The 21,301-nt window shown below is 45.7% G+C and overlaps 1 protein-coding gene across 1 annotated transcript; it reads right to left on the bottom strand.

The window, feature by feature from the left end:
* Positions 1–18,192: 18,192 nt before the first annotated feature.
* Positions 18,193–20,304, bottom strand: GPR6 (G protein-coupled receptor 6). The gene is made up of 2 exons (XM_074946897.1): positions 20,226–20,304; positions 18,193–19,580 (listed from the first exon to the last, which is right to left on the bottom strand). Exon 2 carries the CDS (start codon positions 19,554–19,556, stop codon positions 18,573–18,575), a length of 984 nt encoding a protein of 327 aa, XP_074802998.1. The 5' UTR covers positions 19,557–19,580; positions 20,226–20,304; the 3' UTR covers positions 18,193–18,572.
* Positions 20,305–21,301: the final 997 nt, after the last annotated feature.

The raw sequence follows: 21,301 nt of genomic DNA, 5'->3' as shown, positions 1-21,301 counted from the left end.
GCAGGGAGGGTGGTATAGGAACCTCTATGCTAGCCCTACCATATTGAAGGAGCCCTTTTGCACTCAGGTGAATCACCTGGGGCTGGCAATGCCAGTTTTACAGTCAAAATATTCCAGCGGTGGGATGCAAAGCAGCCACCCCACACCCAAGTATCCACCCCTAAATGTGGAAAGAGTATTTTCATGTTGGATAGTTAAATTGTATAATCACGTAAAGTACATTTATCTGCTCAAGTACAAGAGGCCACAGGTGAAATCCTGGCTCCACTGAAGTAAGTGGCAAGACTCATTAACTTGAATGGAACTAGGATATCATCCCATATTTGTTGGCCCTGGAAACCAAGGGGTTACCAGAACACATCATATCAGTCATGCCACCTGGCCCCTCTGTCTCAACGCAGTGAGAATCTTTCAAACAACATCAATAGGCTTTAGATCAGTATCTTAGTTCAGTCTCTAAGAATGGTAACAGTCCAGCAGTCAGACTCAGCAAGGCACTTAGCTTACAAATCTCTATTACTATCTGGCAAGAAAGAGCACCCAAAAATAGACAAATTGTCAGGAAAGCAATGTAATGTAGCCTGGATAATGTGGCCAATAATTGCTCATATCTTGGCTGCTTGCTACATTTCTAATTCTGACTATTTTAAGACTAACATTTTTCCTCTTGGGAAATCTGGGCATTGAACTCTTTCCTGTATTCCTTGCCACCCAAAACTCTTACTGGCTTTAATGGGAGTTTCAGGGACAAAAGGAATGTAGATTTGAGCACATTGCAGGGCTGCTGCTTGGCATAGGAGCACATCCTTTTTCCCCCCCAAGGGGCACCACTTTTTACCTTTTCCCCCATATTTGGAAGGGCACCAAGTTAAAGATCTGCTCAATTCTCACATTTCAGCCTAGAGCTGTAAGTGAAATCTCACCCTCACACATATCTGAGGACCAACTCCTCATGCAGAAGCCTTCCTTTGAGTCATCCTATCAGTACAAGTCAGACTTATTATTTATGAACAATTTATAAAACATTTCAACAAGTGCACAGAATGTTTACTTGGCTCATGGTATTGCTCTCCTATTTGCCTGCTCACCACTACACAACTTAGTTTAAAATCAAATAGCACCATTTGAAAGAAAGTTTCCATTAAGACTACCCCAGGCTTCCCATTAATTCATAAATATTTACTACAGCAGCAGGGTTCAAAATTCAAAGGTTTTTTGGGTGCCAATGAGCTCAGGCTACTAGTTTTCTTACAGTTCATTTCCTCTGAAAGAAACTATTTTTTCTACACCCTAATGGTTACTGGATGCAATTTTTTCCTTTACAAAACAGTGTTAACTGGAAGTGACAATTTATGTCTGCCTGCAGGTACATGTTCACATTATCTCCCTGTGATACAAAGGAGAATATGCCACTGCTGTGATTATTAAAAAATGATGTAAGATCTATCATTAATTTAATCACATTTTATATTAGAGTTATCCTCTGTTCAAATAGTAATCCACATAATGGAGAATGTTTCTGCAGTCTCTCTCTCTCTCTCTCTCTCTCTCTCATCTGTTTTCAGTACAATATTGTGAATCTGGAGACTAACACATGATCGGTGAGCAAATGATAATTCATACATACAAAATATTCTTCATTTCAAGATAGGGAAAAACAGTTGATTAGCTTGTTTTTAAAATCTGTAACACAAGACTTCTATTGTGTTTTCTCTAAATGAGGCTGTAAGTTGGTGAAGAAATTCAACATAAAAGCCCACAACTCACAGCCAAACTCCCTCTCTCAGAGAAAACCTTACCGCGACCACAGAAAAACATACAAACCTAAAAGTGTAATAAAAAAACATTCCTTTGAGTAGGATTTCTTACCCAGACCCACAGCCTTATGTTCACCTTCTCCTGGGCAGCCTCTCTTCCAGGAACCCCTGGGTAAGCCTGAATTGCTGCAACTCCAAATTTGCCAAGTAGTAGGATATTTTCACTGAAATTCCCTAAACAATTGAAAGAATAGATGTTCTAATTGGAAAATATGGTAGAGAAGGGATGATTTCTAAGGTTCAAATAGATTTGATAAGTAATGACAGATGCCCACTACATATTAAGTTAAAATGAGAACAAGATATTGGCTCAGAAATTAAAAACAGGAAGTTTAACCAAATGCGTTAACTAAAAACTTTTCATTGGAGTAATATATGTGCAGATAAAAATATGTAGCCATATCATACTCATAAACCAATTGCAAATATTGCCTGAGATGTAAAAAAATACCCAGATCTCGCTCTCCCCACCCCGTACACTCTTGAAATGGGAGTGTCCAATCATGGAAGAATATTGAAAGCAGAATTAAGTGAATAGTTTTACTTGATTCTTACCTGTTTGTGAATTGTCTGTGAGCTATTTACAATTTTCTAGAATGGATTCAAGATTCAGAATTATCCACAGAATCATTTCAATGAATAACCTTTGGTTTATAGATTGTAGTCATTGCTAGTATTCAATATTCAAAATTTGAGCTGCATTAATTTTGATTAGACATTTGGGGCCAGATTTTTAAAAGGATATTTAGACACCTAAGGATGCAGATAAGTGCCTAGTGCAATTGAAATCAATGGCCCTTTTTTTTTTGGGGGGGGGGGGGAGGGGGGAGAGCAGCAAGGAACATGGAATAATGAAAAAAAAAACAATTATTAAACTCTTTTGACAAAATCCCAAACACCACTTAGCTCAGTTTCATCATCTTTCCTGTCTGTCACATCCTTCACATTCACTTTGTTTTTCAACTGCTCAATCCTTGATCTCAGTTCTACCTACTGTGTACAGCAGGCAGAAAGCCTTCCTAAAGGCACTGCTGCAGGGGAATTTTGGGGTTTTGCAAAGCCAGCATAGCCAGTTCTACACCCCTCACTCGGCATAGGGGTCTTGTTAGGATAGAGGGTTCCATAGATGCTAGAACTGGTGCTGCCCTACCCTGTGGCGTGAAGTAGAAATAACAACCCAAATACATGGTTTCTGACTTCATCACCCCTACTATAAAAATGTTCCAGCACCACTGGAGGGCTCTGGAAGATAGGGTTGCCACTTCTGAGGTACACAAAAACCAGGACATCCAGGAGGATCCTGAGACCACAAAACTGGACAGCTGTCCCCATGGACTGAGCACCCTTGCAGATTTCTCAGGACCACTCTCTCATAAAAGGGGCAATACTGGGAAAACCGGGACCTGTAAATATTTTGTTAGACAATGTGGAAATGACACCACTAGTCAGCGCTATTTTGGGGTGCAGTGAGACTTTCCACATTAATCCATTACCTGCCTACCAGCACAACCGCCCTCTCTCTGGGAGCTAAGGCTGGGAACTTCAGGGAGCTAAGGCTGGGAACTTCATTTGGCCTGTGGCTGCTGTTATCTTTTGGACCCTTTCCAGTGTGGGCTTTGCTGCCCGAGTCATTTGTTAGCTGTAAATAACGTTTATATTTTTGCAGCTATTTAATTGGCTCTAAATTTAACTGATGCATCCAAGGCATCCTATCTTAGGGACAGGTTTTCTTATTATGTAATATTTTTAATCACTGCTCTCCCAGGATTATGCAGGCTCTAGTCCAGGGGTCGGCAACCTTTGAGAAGTGGTGTGCCAAGTCTTCATTAATTTAAGGTTTTTCATGCCAGTAATAAATTTTACATTTACAGGCTCCCCCGATGAAACCTCACACTGGCAGCGGGCTGAGCGGTGCCAGCGGCTGGACCCCAGCTGGCAGTGGCTGGCGGACGGAACCCCAGACCGGCAGCGGGCTGAGCAGCTCAGCACGCTGCCGGTCTGGGGCTCCGTCTGCCGCCCATGCTGCTGGTCTGGGGTCCCAGCCGCCAGCCCCGCTCATCCCACTGACAGCCTGGATGGACAGAACCCCGGGCCGGCAGCAGGCTGAGTGGGGCCAGCAGCCGGGACCCCAGCTGGCAGGGGCCAGCGGACAGAACCCCAGACCAGCGGCGTGCTGAGCTGCTCAGCCCGCTCCCAGTCTGGGGTTCTATCCACCGGCCCCTGCCAGCTGGGGTCCTGGCCGCCAGCCCAGCTCAGCCTGCTGCCGGCCCGGGGTTCTGTCCATCCAGGCCGGCAGCCGGCTGAGCGGGGCCGGCAGCCACTAAAAATCAGCTCCTGTGCCACCTTTGGCACGTGTGCCGCAGGTTGCCGACCCCTGCACTAGTCTGTGCGTATGGAGATTAGATAAAACCCAACAAAGTGACAACAGAAAAATAGAGATTGGGCACCCTTAGAAAGAAGTGTTCTCAGATACGCTTACAGTACTACATGGGTCTAGGACAACGAGTTTGTCCCTTATGCTTCAGTCCGCAATATTTTCTCCTTTTGCTGTCATTGCATTAGAGGCAGTTAGACTAGCAGACAGAAAACCTGCTGTGTCTGAAACAGTTACCATATCTAGCACTGCTGCTGAATCAGTTCTTATAACTACCCCCGGGCACCATGAGCAGTTTGATTACACTGGTGCTAACTTACATACTACAGCTAACACAGTTACCCAGGTTGATAAAGTTCAGGAGAAACAATAAAGAACTTTGTGTATGTGCCTCAGACTCACCATCCTGGAGCACCTTCTCATGGCAAGACCCAGCATTGTCGCCCCTTTCCCTTACCCTCCTTCTCCAGATTTCAGTGGTCTGGGCAGATCACACCCCTTCCAGGGTAACAGTGCCCACATCCAGAAAGTAAGAGGAATTAAAACTCTCCCACCCCTCTCCCAGACTCTGCAGAATTCTTCCTCACCATTACAGAGCCCTACCCCCACAGGGCTTTATCCCTAGAGGGTAAGCTCCTTCCAAGGCACTGACCCTCAGAGTTTCTTCCCTGGAATCTTTCTTTTCCTAGGCTGCTTTAGCAGTCTCCTTCTCCCTGCCAAGGACAGTTCCAGTGTACAAGCCGCTTTCTACAGGCCCTGCTGGGGTTCCTTTCCTGGAGAGAGAAAATGCAACTATCTGCCTGCTCCTTCTGTTGCCTTACAGTCCTTCAGCTATAGGAACCACCCGGTCTGGTTCTCCCCAGCTAGCGCTAATCCTTTAATTATCCGTCTCCCCTCCAGGTGCCACACAATGGGCTAATTGGGTTCTCTGGCTTCCCTTAACCCTGTAACTGCCAGTGTGGGGCTTATACACCCCATCACAATATGGAAAAAAGAAACTCTAGAAACCGAGAAAGAAAATATGAAAATATGAATAGTTCCCTATTTAGGGGGAACTTTGCACTGCAAAGTAATGATATAATAGTGCAATTTAGAAAACATTACTAAAGCATGCAATATCCACATATTGATTATATTTGCCATTGTACAGAGGCCAGCACAAGGGCTCTGCAATACTTAAGTCCCACTTTGCCCCTCAATGGGCTTTAAGTATTGCATTGATGCCTGGTGCTGACCCTCTGTACTGGTGTGAAATTCTCCCACTGGGCCTTTAGCATCTGGGGAGGTTGAGCTAGCCAACTCTGTTCTGTTATTTTTCATTTCTGTGGCAAGGATTTGATCCATTAATTCAGATATCAATTTTGAAAATATACCTAATATTTAAGTCTCTAGATAAATTTCTCTGTTCTACTTGTACCATAAATGTCATCTTTAATCCTCTTATAATAGATAATGGGTGGTATAGTTTGTGTGAAGAGAAAAGGTGGAACTATTAGGCATAATTATATATATATATATTTATATAATTTTCAGATATATCTAAAATTACTCTTCCATGAAAAAAATACTCTGGTGTAAGGCAGAATTTGCTGTTTGTGGTGTTTCTGCTTGTCCTGTTTCCTGCCAAGCTTAGCTTAATTAAAGACCAAAAGCTTTATGATTTTTTGGACTCATAATGCAAAAAGATTTTTCACTTCTTAGATGAAAAAGGAAGATAGCTCTGTCAGTCTGGCTCACAACTCTGTTACTGATCCAACAGATTCTATATTAGATTTTTCCAACAGCTGACTGTAATTTTAATATATATATTTATGACAGATTTCAGAGTAGCAGCCGCGTTAGTCTGTATTCACAAAAAGAAAAGGAGTACTTGTGGCACCTTAGAGACTAACCAATTTATTTGAGCATAAGCTTTCGTGAGCTACAGCTCACTTCATCTGAATGCATCCAATGAAGTGAGCTGTAGCTCACGAAAGCTTAGCTCAAATAAATTGGTTAGTCTCTAAGGTACCACAAGTACTCCTTTTCTTTTTATATATATTTATATGATCATTCTTATTCCTATATGAAGAATGCTAATTACTGGAGTTAGACTGTGACTTGGACTACATATTTGCACAGAGGAGTAAGAACCTCCCTTACTACTGTTGCAGGGGCTGAGTATGCTGGAGTAAGCAGTTGTTGAATGCTGAACAAGTGTAAGTGGAGCAGATGAGTGGAGGGTAAGCAGTTCCCCAGTGTGTTGGCTAGTGTGGGAGTTGTAATTTGCTTCCTCTGTAGGGCCAGCAGCGGCGAGTTGTATGGGCCTGTGGTGCCCGTACTCCACCAATATGAGAGCACGGAGGCCTGGCTCCACCAATGTTCAGGGCCGGGCCTCTCCCCCAACCACCGCCCCCATGCGCCTCCCCCACAGCATCCTGCTGACACCGCCTGCCACCCCTGGGCAATTTAAAAGGTCCCAGGACCCCAACCGCCGCCACTGGCAGTACAACAGGGCTAAGGCGGCTTTCTGCCCACCCGCTCTGCTTCCGGAAGCCACCAGCATGTCCTGCGGCCCCTGGGGGAGGGGAGAGTGTCTCCATGCCCTGCCCCAGCCCCAAGCACCAACTGCAGCCAATGGGAGTTGCGGGGGTGGTGCCTGTGGGAAGCGGTGTGCAGAGATTCCCCTCTGGCCTCCTGCCTCCAAGCTGCTGCCAGAGGGGCTGTGGGTCACTTTTGGGAGCCGCCTGTGCTAAGCGCTGCACCCCACACCCTCTCCTGCACTCCAGTCCCCTGCTGCCCCAGCCCAGACCCCGCACTCAAACTCCCTCCCAAAGCCTGTCCCCTGCACCCTCTCCTGCACCCCAACAGCCTGCCCCAGCCCAGAGCATGAGGCAGTGTCTCAGAGCCCCCTTGTGCTCTTGCCTAGGTGCCTCGAGCACCCGCCAGACTCGGACCTGGAGGTGCAAGAGCGGGAGCCACAGCTCGCACCCCAACTCCCTGCCAGAGCCAGCCCACACACCTGCTTCTGCACCCCAACCCCATGTCCCAGCCCAGAGCCCACACCCAAATGCCTTCCCAGAGCCTGCCCCCCCTCGTGTACCCCAACTCCCTGCCCCAGCCCAAAGCTTGTACACAAACTCCCTCCCAGAGCCAGACCCCTCCCTCCTCCCTCACCCAAACTCCCTCCCAGAGCCTTAGGCAGGTGGGGGGGGGGCAGACTTGGACCCATTCTGGGCACCATGAAAAATTATACAAACCTGCCGCCCCTGCCAGCAGCAAATTACTTTAGCAAAGTAGAAGCTAGAAGGGAATTGTGCCTCAGAGAGACGGGTCTGAGGCACAATGCCCCCCAAGGCTACTGCTGGATGGTGCATCTTACTACTCCTGGGGGAATTCTGTACCAAAAAATTAAAGGTTCTGAGCACAATATTTTCAAATTCTGCAAAATTCTGCATATTTTATTTGTTAAAACAATGCAATATAATCACACCAGTTTCAATTATTTTTGGTTATTTATTTCAAAATACCTGTCAGCAAGTATGTCTGTAACAATACAGACAACAAAAAAAGATTCAGAAAATGTTTTTTGACAAATAGATTCCTTACTGGGCATATTAATACCGAACTCTGAATAATAATTCATTTAAACTACAATACGGAATCATATGTCCTGTACCCCTCAGAAGCAGTGCAAAGGCTGGAGGGGGGACATCAGGGGTAACGGAGGAGCTGAGAAAGAGGGAAATAATTGTTGGGAAGAAGCCTGGGTATGAACTTAGAGAGTTGTTGGGTATAGGTGGGAAAAGTATGGAACAGCTTTTTGTGGGGAGCAGGGAGGGACTATTAGGGAGCTTCCCCCATGCAGACCCTGGCTGACCCCTATCCTCTCCCATTCAGTCAAGCACATGTGTCCCTCCCTCTCCACTCAGACACCCACTCCCCACATCCCTATGTGGCCCTGAACCCCCTTCCCCTGTCCCTTTGTGGCCCTGCAACCCCTCCCCATCCCTGTGTGTCTCTATGCCCCCACCCAGCCACTCCCCTGTCCCTATGTAGCTCGGCAACCCCTCCCCCATCACCATGTGGCCCTGCACCTCCTTCCCCTCTGTGGCTCTGTGCCTCCACTCCCATTCAGCCCCTGCCCCAGTCTGTCCTCCCCAATTAGCCCTTATGAGCCCCTGTCTGACCCCCAAAGCACTCCACACTGTCTGTGACCCCATAACTCCTCTCTCCTGACCTGGCATGACACGGATTGCGAAGAAGACAGGCTCTTTCTCTTCCCTAGCTGGCTGGGTGTGGCTGCTGTGTTCTCTCACCACAGTGCCTTCTGGTGGGCAAAAGGCAGAAGTGCAGCAACTTTTCAGCAGAAGCTTTTTTTGCACAAAAAATTAAAAATATGCATGTCTCATTAATTATGCATGTGCAGTGGCACAGAATTCCCACAGGCGTAAAGAATCTTACACACACCCCTTGATTAAGGCTGTGCCTCAAGGCACACTCTAGCCTTGTATGCAATTAATACTGTTTATGTAAACTCCTTTCTTTCCTTAAGATGTTTGTGAGGAGTTCTGTCTCCATACAAAAAAAACATTGTTATGAGTTACTGGTAACTCATTTGTATCACCTTTTGCTTTCAGCATTTTTTGTTAAGAATTAATGTCATGATTTATTATGTAATAAGAAATAAAACAGTAAATAAACAATGCTATATTATTTAACAGGACAAATCCTGGAATCCTTATTCTCATGGTTTACTCAGGCAGAAGGTTAATCCTGCATACAGCACCTACTTCAATGGTTCTCAACCTTTTATATTGGTTATCCCTTTCACACAGCAAGCCTGAGTGCAACCCCCCCTTATAAATCAATAACACTTTTTTATATTTAGCACTTTATAAATGCTGGAGGCGAAGAGGGGTTTGGGGATGGAGGCTGACAGGTTGCAATCCCCATGTAATAACTTTGCAGCGCCCTGAGGGGTCATGACCCCCAGTTTGAGACCCCCCCCTGGCCTACTTTGAGGGCTTAAGGATCAGATTTTTAAAGGTACATAAGTGCCTAAAGACACAGATAGGTACCTAGTGGAATTTTCAAAAGCACATAGGTGCCAACTTCCCATTGAAATACCACTTGGGCACTTTACTTGCATCTTTAGGCCCCTAAATACTTTTAAAAATCTGGCTCTAAGTGGTTCATATGCTTGGTGCTGACACTATGTACAGCAGGCACAGGGTTTTTCTGCCCAGGGCAGAAAACATTTTTGGTCTCCTCCAACCATCAACTGGACTGCCAGAGAAAAAGTGGGCCGGGGGATGGGGGGAGAAAGCAGACTGGACCAGACCAGCCAAGAGGCCAGTGCTGATTTGGCACCCTCAAAGGTTGGTGCCCAGGGCAACCATCCTGATTGCCTGCACTTAAGGGAAGCCCTCTGTATAGGGGTGAATTGAACTCTCAGTCCTTACTCAGGCAAAACGTCCCATGAGTAAGGACTGAGTAAACAGTGGATGAGGACTTGAGGATTTGGCTCTGTGGTTGTGGCTTAGCTTTTATGTGCTGTCAATTTATTAATTTATTTACATATTTGAGTGGTTTCGGACACAAATTAATGCAGAGCAGATGCATATATTTACTAGGTCCAACCATTTAAAGTCGGATAGTCTTATTTTATCATCCGTGTGTTTGAAGGTTTTTCAATCAATATGCTCTTTCCTTTGGGTGCATATCAGATTAACAGTTGCATTTTTTCGGTCAAGATTTGTGCTAATTGGTTTGTGTAATTATAATCTAGTTTGGGGTGAGAATCAAGCTGCAGTGAGGGTTACTTTCTAGTTCTGGCAGCATCAATCTCTAGCCAATTTCTGATGAGTAGGTAGGATTCTGAAATTATTCATTAGCAATTGCTCCCCACAGGACCACGGACATGAACAGATAGGCATTTTCTGAATCAAATTAATCAGAACTTGCTTCTTCACAATATATAGATTTAACAGATTCCTTAAAGTTGCATTGTTGATGGGGAAATATAGCGTATTGTTGGGATTAGCTACTAAAATCATATTCTGAGAGGAAAACTTTACCATGGTTATATTGATGACTGCAGGGTAAGGAGGGAGCTTGCTACACAGCACATTCTGTTTCCTCAACCCCTACCTTAGCGTTTCCCTGGCTTTGTTCTCCTTTGGGCCACACAGTGGAAGGAAATAGAAGGGCCTTTAGAAAGTTAATAGATTAGCTATCTTAATAATGTTGGGTCCAACTTCCTCTCAATGTTTTATGCTATTCCGTTTTTTCCTTTTCTCAGCATAGAGTCACAGAGTTTAAGGTTAGAAGGCCATCTACTCTGACCTCCTGCATAACACAGGCCATGGAATTTCAAATTATACATAGTGTAGTACAATTATAGTTCTTAATTTACTGAATATGGTCATGCCTAGGATTAGATTACTCTAATGCAAGTGCACTGAAAACCCAGGATGAATCTGGACCATAGAATATTTTATAACTGATAGCGGTATACTACTAATACTGAAAAGACTCCCATGAAAATTACCCTTTAGCCTGTGGTAATAAAGCAGGAGTGCAGAGCAGAGAGGAGAGGGAGGAAATCTGTCATGGTTTCTACTTAAATAAAACTTATAATCAAGCGAGGAGGCAACATAACTTGCCATTTGGTTGAAATGTCTGCACATTGTTTTTGAAAAATATACCAAGTAACAGTATAGTACAATATGCAACTTATCTAATTTGATATGAAGAAGGGGGGTGAATACCTTCTAGGGGACTCTGGCTGTGTCCTGCACTGGGAATATTTTTTAAAAGAATCTCTATTTGGTGTAATCCATTCTTAAAGCAAGCCATGTGCTCCTTTAGAAATATTAAAATAAGTCCCAGACAGAAGCAATCCCTAGCAGAGATGATGTATTCTTCCAGATAAGGGGTAAATGCCATCAGAGGCAAGGAAATTATCTAAACTTCAATTTCTCTTCTTCTCAGTTCTGTTCAGGGTCTTACACTACAACCAACCATCAGTGTGGTATCTAAGCACTTTCCAGTGACACATTAAGCAACGTGACCAGCATCTGTTATGTGTGGACCCTTCTCCAAGCAGGAGGAAAATGTTAACAACGGGCACCCAATCACCCCTGACAACCATATTCAGGTGAGAGAAACCAGAAAAATTGTTTTTTATCTTTAGCTTTTTATTTCTGTTGTCTTTACATAATTTAAAGGGATACAACTTTTTAAAAAATCAACATTTTTACTGAAAATATATTACCTGCTGGTATGAAGTACTATCATGGAAAAAGAATGCAGGGGGTGAGAAGGTCTTTGTTTGCTTTGTGCAGTTGGCAGCATTTTGAGTATTAAGACAGTTTCATTTTCCCTGTGTATTCAGGCAGGCTGAAACTCACCTCTGTGCCAGACCAAGGTCTATTAACGACTTAAGTCTTGCATAAGCACCCAAAAGTGAGCTGGTCCTCTGTATAGTGGTGAATTGCATCCTTGGTTGGTTAATCAGTTTCCCCCTGTCATTTATATGGACATTTTAAGCCCCAACTGGAAAGAGAAAATTTTTTACAATCACATTTCCCTATTCTTTGAAAACCTATAACAGATCGCAGGGGATCTCAGGGACAGCTGTACTACCAGAAATTAATTTGACCTCTTTTTTAAATTGACTGTGTCCCTTTAAAATGATGACAGAAGACAGGTGATAACATACAATAAAACAAACAAGGTTGTAGTTATGTAGTACAAGTGGGTCATTATATTGTTAAAAAATATAAATGTTTCATTTTTCAGGTGTAAAAATGTGGGTTTTTTTTAAGTCATTAAAGAGTTTGTTGTTTGACCTGTGATTTTGAATCTGGGTGACTTTTCAATATACAGTATAATGAGGCCCTGGGCCTGATTCTCCACTCACTTACATCAGTGTAACCATTGGTGTCAATGAAGCTACTCCTGTAAGTGAGAAGAGAATCAGAGTCTCCTTGGTGTTTTAGGGTCAGATTCTATCACTCTTACTCTCATGGAGTAGTTCTCTACTCTCCGTCATCAGTCCCACTGATCAGAATGGAACAAATCACAGAAGACGGTATTCCCAGCATGAGTAAAGGGGGCAGAATCTGGCCCTTATAGATTTTGCATTTCTCACATGATTTTCAAGGTTATGAATAAGCTGTCAGTTGCTAATGAAAATTAGAGCTGACACTAAAGGGTTACCGTCTCAAGTTTAAAAGTGTTTTAATATAGCATAATCACTGCCTTTATGCCTATGGCTTTCTAGCTCCTTTTGAAGTCAGTAACAAAACTCACATTGACTTCAGTAGGAGCAGGTTGGGACCTCTTTACATATGTGCCTTTTGTGATAGATATATCAAATTTTCTGCAACATCCAGAACAAACCTTATTGAATTAAGTTTAAGTATCTTAAGAGTTCATTCTATTAAAAATGTAAGTGCTTATGTATTACTGTGTAATTGTATGTAATGTCTCTAGGGGGGAAACATACCTAATGTAAACCATAGGAAGTGTTAGGCGCTTCAAAGGACTCTCTTAAACAATGTGCCAGACAACAATGCACTTTCAGTAAAGTGGGTTTCCTAGGAAAACTCTAGGGGGCAGTGAATGCAAATGTCCCATTTTGCAAAATCCCAGCCTGTTAAAGCTATGCCCTGAGGAGAGGTCCATTGTCTACTGTAGGAGTGAACAGTCATCCCTCCCTGTCAATCTCCGAGGGAGGCCACACCTCCTCACTGTCACACTCATAGAATGTGAATCTGTAAAAATGGGACAAATTAGCTGTCTCTGGAGCTCAGACCCTCTGGGCTGGGCCAAGCAGTAATTTGCCATTGGAGCTCAAGCCCGCAAGCAGGGTGACACACCCAAACAGTCTAAGGCTCCAGTCTTTAGGCAGGGCAGAACAATGAATAGTCTAGGGGCCCAGGCTCTCAGGTAGGGAGGGGCACTAAACAGTCTAAGGCTCTCACCCTAAGGATCTAGCATACTAGTTCTGGCAGACTGTAGACCAAGATAGGCCTTCTGGCCTAAGGTGCAGAGGCTGCCACCCCAGGAGTGGGGTTGGTAGCAAGGGGGTAGGGGGACCCAGCCCCACCCTATTCCACTGTGTCCCAGCCCAAGAGCTTAACAATGGCAGAGTGTTTCGCCACTGGGTCAGCGGGGATTCGGCTGCAGCACACTGATCTGGGTTCAGGCAGCAACACAGCTGGACGATAGTCAGCTGTCCTTGGGCTACTTCCTATCCTCCCTTCAGGGTGTATCTGAATCCCAGGGTCATCCTCTATCTCCCTGGGGTACACTGCCAGTGGCAATCCCAGCAGCTCCTCAGCATCTGGCATGTCTGGCAGCTCTAGTAAGTCCTCAGGACATCAACAGTCTTCTGCAGGCTCCTGCTGCTGGAGCAGGTTCAAAGCGTCTGTCTCCGTCAAGTGAGCTGCAAGGCCTGCTTTTTGTATTTCCTGTTCCTGTCCCACCCCTCTGCTTCCGGCAGGGCGGGCATGGCCTACCGGGTTCCGCCCACCAGGCGTCATGCAGCCATCCCTCCCTGTCAATCTCTGAGGGAGGCCATGCCTCCTTGCTACATCTACCAATTACCTGCTCCCAGAATCTGTCGATCAGAGTTCTCAACTATATAAAGGGCAGGATGACTTATTCATGGGTGTGCTTGTTCTGAGCAAAGGTGGTTATGAACTTGTAACCACAGAAAAACCCTTGGTGGCATTTTAAGGAATGACTCCTACCAGAGTCCTTCCTGGAATTAGGGTTGATCTCTAGTAAGCTTATTAGAATGCATGTAGGGTATTTTTTATAGTTTTAAAATGTTTTCTCTGAAATGCTTTCACCTTAAGAATAAACGTACTTGATTAGAAAAAGCTGTGTGGTACCTTATAACTGAGGGCACTTACCACTCTTTATGGCAGGGGTGGGCAAACTACAGCCCGCGGGCCAGATCCAGCCCCTCAGGGCTTTGGATCTGGCCCGCGGGACTTGCCCCCCGTGGTGCCGCAGGCCCTGAGCCGCTCTCATAAGCTGCCAGCACCACGTCCCTGCAGCCCCGGAGGGGGGGCAGAGGGCTCCATGCGTTTTCCTTGCCTCCAGGCACTGCCCTCCACAGCTCCCATTGTCCGGGAATGGGGAACTGCGGCCAATGGGAGCTTCAGGGGAGGTACCTGGAGGCATGGCAAGGGCAGCACGTGGAGTCCTGTGCCCCCCCATCCCCCAGGGGCCGCACAGGGATGTGGTTCCAGCCGCTTCCCAGAGCAGCGCAGCTTGGGGCCAGGGCAGGCAGGCAGGGAGACTGTCCTGGCCCCAGTGCATGCTGCTGCCACCCTGGAGCCACTTTAGGTAAGCGGTGCCAGGTCGGAGCCTGAACCCCTCCTGCACCCCACCCCCCAACTCCCTGCCCTAAGCTCCCTGCCTGCACCTCGCACCCCCTATGCACCCCAACCCCCTGCCCTGAGCCCCCTCATACATCCCTCACCCCTCCTCTGCCCCAATCCCTTGCCCTAGCCTGTTCCTGCACACCGCACCCCCTCCCGCACCCCACACTCCCTCCTGCACCCCAACCCTCTGCCCCGGCCCTGCATACAATTTCCCCACCCAGATGTGGTCCTCAGCCCAAAAAGTTTGCCCACCCCTGGTTTACGGCCTCTGAGGAGAAAGCAAAACAGAATTGCTTAAACAATCTGAATTGCTGGAGAATTCACACGGTAGGCAGGGAACTGTGCAGCCTGGAAATAGCCCAGTCAGGAGTGAGATATGTATCTCTGCTCAAGAGAGGTGATAGCTGGGGACCAGAAAGCCTGAGAGTAGGTGTCCTTGATGAACAATAGAGGGGGAATACAGTTGAAGTTGCCCAGAACTTTGACACTATTACATTATCTATTTTACCATAAAAATTACTGATAACTTTAAAGGTGGGCACCTCATGGTATATTTTCAATGAGGGCTACACATAAAATACCATAATCGCATATCATGCCCAACAGTTGCACTGAAGTCAATGGAAATTTTGCATACATAGGGACTGCCAGCTTGGGATGAGCATTTGTTTTTATAAAAATAACTACTTTAGGGCCTATGCTTGCAAATACTTCTAAGAGTAGGGCTCATTTCTGGCAGAGGTCTCATGGAAATAAGTAAAAAGAAAAGGAGTACTTGTGGCACCTTAGAGACTAACCAATTTATCTGAGCATAAGCTTTCGTGAGCTACAGCTCACTTCATCGGATGCTTATGCTCAAATAAATTGGTTAGTCTCTAAGGTGCCACAAGTACTCCTTTTCTTTTTGCGAATACAGACTAACACGGCTGCTACTCTGAAACATGGAAATAAGTGTTTGTCAGAGTGGCTATTTTTATGATAATAGATTACCATCCCAATTCTGAGGTCCCTACACAGGCAAAATTCCCCATATACTTTAGTGTGGGTTTGGGGAATACAGGATCAGACCTGATACGTGAATTGGATTGACTTCAGCTAGTAAGCACAATTGGTAGAAGCAACCCTCAAAGTGGTGGTTCTTGTTGATTATCATGATACATTTCATAGTTGATTAGTAATATAAATTCCAGCATATAATTAAATATTTTGTCAAAAATCATTCAGCAGCCAAGGTAAACCAGCAGTTTGCCAGTTTAAGATTGTGTGTGTGCAGAGGCTGCAAATGTAAAACCATCTTCTAAAGCAAATGCCCGCTTCTTTACTTTATATAGCAATCTAAGCAAGAAAAAAATATGTAGTATAAATCTATAAAATCACTGGATTTCCTCTCATGGTGTTTTCAGCCAAGGACTATGCTTTCTGTTTCTCTAGAGTGAGATCTGATTTGAGGAGGCAGATATTTTGTAGTCTGTGCTAATATTATTCTGCTCAGGTATCCCTGCAGATCAAGACTCTGGAAATGAAAGGCCATATTTTACTGCAACTAGATTGACGTCAATTCCAGTCCAAGGGGGTAGCCAAAACAAAATCAAAATACCACCCCCACTTTGGTTTACTCCTTCCCAGGAATTATTAGCTTGGTCAGCAAAAGGTTTCTTAACATGGTATATGCCAAAAAAAAGTATTACAAATGGCTGTAATCATTAAAAATAAATCTGATACTCATTACAGTAGTAGAAGAATGCTTATTAATTTTTCTAAAAAATCACAATACTTCTAATTTAAAATAAGGGATTATTTTCAGTTTTGTTAAATGTTATTGTAAATTATTGAGAAAATGGTTAATAAAAATGTGTTTACATTATACAAACAAAATGCAAAATAAATTAACTAGTAAATATTATATATGCTGGTCTAAAACTGTACTCAGAACACACCTGAAGATTGTATGAGGGTATATAACTATGAATTGCTTCCATTCCTCTGTTCAGCAATTTTAATTATTGGAATGATAGTTCCTATCTAAATCAGAGAACCTATTGCAGTCTCGATGTATAGTTTTGATGGTATTCAGGCTGAGATAACAACAAATTATAAAGCTAAATCCTAGAAGGTGGTAAGTTTTATTGACTGGTCCTAGCCACCTGTTGGTCATCTCTCTTGGCAATTCATTTTGTTAAATAACATCTGAGTACAAAAACACCAGGGAACAAATTACTTCAATGGAGTTAAAATAGGGATGAATTTGGCCTTGTGTGTACTAACATCTTCAGAATTTTCAGTTGATGGGCATTTTGACATATCACAAAGGCTACTTTATATCAACTTTATAACAACACCAGATAAAGGCCTTTGATCATGGAGATATTAATGAGTGATGCTGTCACTTCTATGACTGATTATTGTAACATTTATTTGAGGATCTTCCAAAAACTGTCAAAAAACTGCAACTGATACATAATAAATAAAATTTTTCCTAATAAGGATTATGAGAGTCTGGGTTCTAGTTGTTTGATCACATTACTCTTAAACTGAAAAGTCATTCATTACCAGTGAAATTGCATATTGATATTAAAAGTACTTTGGCTTTAATATAAATTTAAAAATACTGCTCGAGAATCTCTATGACTTACTATGTTCTTATGGCCCTAGTCATTCCAGGAGATGAGTGTTTGTTTGGTGGTTTGCCTTGGGCATAGTTTGGAAATAGTAGAGGCTACATTCTTTAATATTTTTGCCCTATACACATGAATAGAGGTTTAATCTGTTGCAGCCTTTAACTAAAAGTTGAAAGGGTAAGTGATAAATCATAATTTCACTGAATTTAAATACTAAAGTGTCCAGCAATATTTTTGAAGTGTGCTGCATATACAATGTTGCATTACTAAAAGAATCAGTTGTCTAGGAATTTGATCTTCAGTGAACAAATCCTTCAAAGCTTACATGTAATGTTCACCTGGCTCCTGGCAAAAATCACTCAACTAAGCCACTGGGTTGTCAAAAAATTTTAAACTGCTCCAAGACAGGCAGACAACAAAGCAGCACTTACGTGATTCTCCCACGTTAGCGTTAGAGTTCAATCAAGCAGAGGGAAAGAGAAACACATTTAGCTTCAGAATGGTAGATGGTCACATAAGCCAATTTATGATGGCCTCGTACAAGCTTTTAGGGAATCAACTGATTATTTCCCCAAATCAACTGATTTTATTTCTCCTTTAAGGGGAGAAATAAGGGAGTTTAGGCTGAAACTGAAAAGCATCTTGGATATTTTTTCCCTTAATTTTTTAAAATGTAATATTTTAATATGGGACCAACCTATGAATAAAAGATGAGACCCTGTGAGAATTGGAGAAAAAATCAATAAGATAAGATAAATAAATACTAGTCAGGATAATGAAAGAAAACAATCAAAAATAGCAGTTAAGCATTTTTGTGAGATATTTCCTCTGCATACGTAAAATATAGTAGTTTCCTTAGCTACAAGTACAGGGTGAGCTTTTTAGAGTAAACAAAAAGGGATCTTGCTCAGCTGGCAGGCTTTCAAGCTTTCATATCTCTGTAATCAGTTAAACACACAAAATAAAATTACACGTTCAATGCATTTATTTCTTTGTGTACAAAATGTTATAATTTGTCAACATTGTGCAGCAAAATATACTCACACATAAAATACATTTCACTTCCCTTCTCTCTGCCCTTGGAAGTGGCAACACTGTTTGGCACTTCAGCAGCTAGAAATAAAGTGCTAGAATTAAGCAGTATTGGAATGTCTTCATTTTACAAATGTGATGTACAATTCTGGGTGCAACCACAGTTTTTTTACAGACGTGAAAGCTCCATACCTGAACATTCCAAAAAATACAAATATATGTACATAAAGTGCTAAGGTTTAAGCATGTTTTCAACAACTTCACAACATGGATCTAGTTCATTACAGGCACTGTAATTTACTAAGTAGCTTGTCTCTTTGGGCAGCACTACAAAAAGAAAAGCCACTTAGACATCACTGGGCGATCTTGAACGAAAGGACACTTTAGACTGAAAGCAGCCACAAAAAAGAACCCACATCGCCCTCTGAATTTCTTGGTTTCTGTAGGCATAAATGATAGGATTGATCATGGAGTTGTAAGTAGCAGGCAGAAGTGTGGCGTAAGTGTACACAGAAGGGTAGTCAAGATCTCCAACTACACAATAGATTGCAAATGGTAACCAGCTTGCTCCAAAGGTCCCAATAATTATAGCAAGCGTAGAGACTCCTTTTTTAGTAGCAACATAGTGAGATGCAGTCAAAAAATGTTGCTGGAGAGCTATCTGATGTGCATGCCTGCAAACTATTTTGCAGATTTTAATGTACAGATGAAGCATGATGATAAAAACCAAAAAGAAAGAGGCAGACAGCAAAGTCACGTTACTTTTGGTCAAGGGTCTGACAATACTGCAGGATGAATAGTCATCTAGACAATTCCAGCCTAGAACAGGTAGTAGTCCCAAGCAGAGGGACACCCCCCAGGTAACGACCAGCATCATATGAATGCAGAGGACGGTCTTCTCTGAGTAATAAGTCAGTGCATTGTACAGGGAAAGGTAACGATCAACTGTGATGGCTAACAAGCTACTCACAGAAGCAGTGAAGGAGGCAACTAAGAATCCAACGGTAATAAGGCTAATGGTCTCTGACTGGATCACATATTGAAAAACAAAATTCAGGATTAAGCCAACTCCAGCCAGTAGGTCCGCTGTGGCCAGGCTCCCAATGAGCACAAACATAGGGGTTCTCAGGGTGGGAGTGTAGAATATAATGGCCACCACGATGGCATTTTCACAGGCGATGATGGTCCCGGAGATGCAGAGCACAACGTCCCAGGGGTTGATGGCAAAGACGGGGAGCTGCGAGGAGAGCTCCAGGGAAGAGTTGCCATGGCTGGCTTGCATGCGGGCTAAAGGGACCCCGGTGCCATTGAGCGAGCCGCTTTCATTCATCTCTGCCGAAGCCAGGTGCGCCGCCTGCGAGCAGAAGAGGCGAGGAGGCAAATGAGCACAAAGTGAGCAGCGGGGGCAGCTCCAGGCTCCCTTCCCCTGCCCCCCAGACTGCCGGGGCGCGGGGAGAGGACAGGACCGCGCCTGGCGGGGCGGGTCGCGCCTGAGAGGGAAGGAAACGTGCCCAGGGAAGGGTGGGGGGATGTGGCAGAATAAAGGCCAACCCCCCGCCACCAGCGGGAAGGCAGGAAAGACACGAGGCAGCGGCTCAGAGCCCTGACCGTGGTGCTGAACCCGCCGGTCCCCGTGCCAGCCGCGGCGCTGAGCCCAGCCGGGGGTGCGCTTGGCCAGGCGCAGGGCCCGGGCGCTACAGTTTTTGCCGCCCCAAGCTGTGAAAAAAACCGGCCGCCGCGGCTTTGGGGGGCAAAAGGGAGAAGCCGCCGCCGATCTCCCGCCGCGGCCGGAGGCCCCGCCGCCCCTGTCGAAGGGGCGCCCCACGCACCTGCTTGGCACGCTGGTGCCCGCAGCCCGTCCTGGCCCAGGCGCGGGGTGGCTGGGCGCAGCCCGGGGCAGGCTGCGGGGCTGCGGCACGAGCCGCGGGAGCGGGCTCTGCCCCCGAGCCGGGCTCCGCAGAGCCGCGATCCGGGGAGGGCAGTTGCACCGGGTCCTTACTTGGGATCAGGGCTGGCAGGCGCTTCTCATGAGCGCGGCGGGGCCGGCTGCCGAGCGGGGCCGGGGCGGCCAGGAGCCGGAGCAGGAGGCAGCGGGTGGAGCGGGCAGGGGCAGGCGGGCTGCTGCTGCGGCTGCTGCTGCCGCCGCCGCCTCCCGTGTGTGAGAGAGTGTGAGGGCGCGCGGGCGGCCGCCGGCTTGTTCCGAATGTGACGTCAATGGCAGACCGAGGGCAGGGGCAGAACTCCGGCGGCGGCACGTGGCCCCGGGTCCAGCGCGGCGGGGAGAGGGGGAGACACAGCAGCCGCCGAGCAGGGGAGGGCACAGACAGCAGCGCGCGGGGGAGGGGGAGTCAGCAGGGCGGGAAGTCGCGGGAGAGGAGGGCCATGAGGACTGGCAGGAGCAGTGGGGGCAGGGGCAGCACTGACGGCAGGAGGAGAGACAGCAGCATAGAAAGGACGGGGCAGCGCTGAGGGAGGGGCACCACCGATGGGAGGAGAGCAGGAGCAGCACTGAGGGCAGGCGGAGGGGGCGGCATTGAGGGGGAGGGAGGGAGGGAGGGAGGTGGGAGAGGCACAGGGAGTGAGAGGGCAGGAGATGGCAAGAACTGGGGCTCCCTTCCTCCCCTCCTGTAAAGCAAAGAGCACTGCTTCTGGTGAACACCCAGCTGGAAGAGACTGCATCGCAGCTGCCCGTTGGGGGGCGGGGGGAGCTATAGAGTAAGAGATGCTAAGGGGAGCTTCCAGGGGCTAAGATGAAAGCAGAGAAGGCGCCCTTCCCCCCGCGCCCATTTCTCCTTTCCCTCTTTGCGCCATCTGAGCAAGCTAGCCCATTGTCTTGTGTGTGCCTGTTGGGGGGAGGAACATAAGAACGGCTGTACTGGGTCAGACCAAGGGTTCATCGAGCCCAGGAGCCTGTCTGCTGACAGTGGCCAATGCCAGGTGCTGCAGAGGAAATGAGGAGAACAGGTACTCAGCAAGTGATCCAGCCCCTCACCCATTCCCAGCTTCTGGAAAACAGAGGCTAGGGACACTGCCCAAGCGGAGACTTTACTGTGCAGGTCTCAGTGTGATTTTCAT

This window comes from Natator depressus, chromosome 3 (genome assembly GCF_965152275.1).
Source record: "Natator depressus isolate rNatDep1 chromosome 3, rNatDep2.hap1, whole genome shotgun sequence".
NCBI lineage: Eukaryota > Metazoa > Chordata > Testudines > Cheloniidae > Natator > Natator depressus.
This window is presented reverse-complemented; position numbering and strand designations above follow the sequence as displayed.

Coding starts and splice junctions, on each gene's coding strand:
- GPR6 (XM_074946897.1), bottom strand. CDS start 19,556: ATGAATGAAAGCGGCTCGCTCAATGGCACCGGGGTCCCTTTAGCCCGC.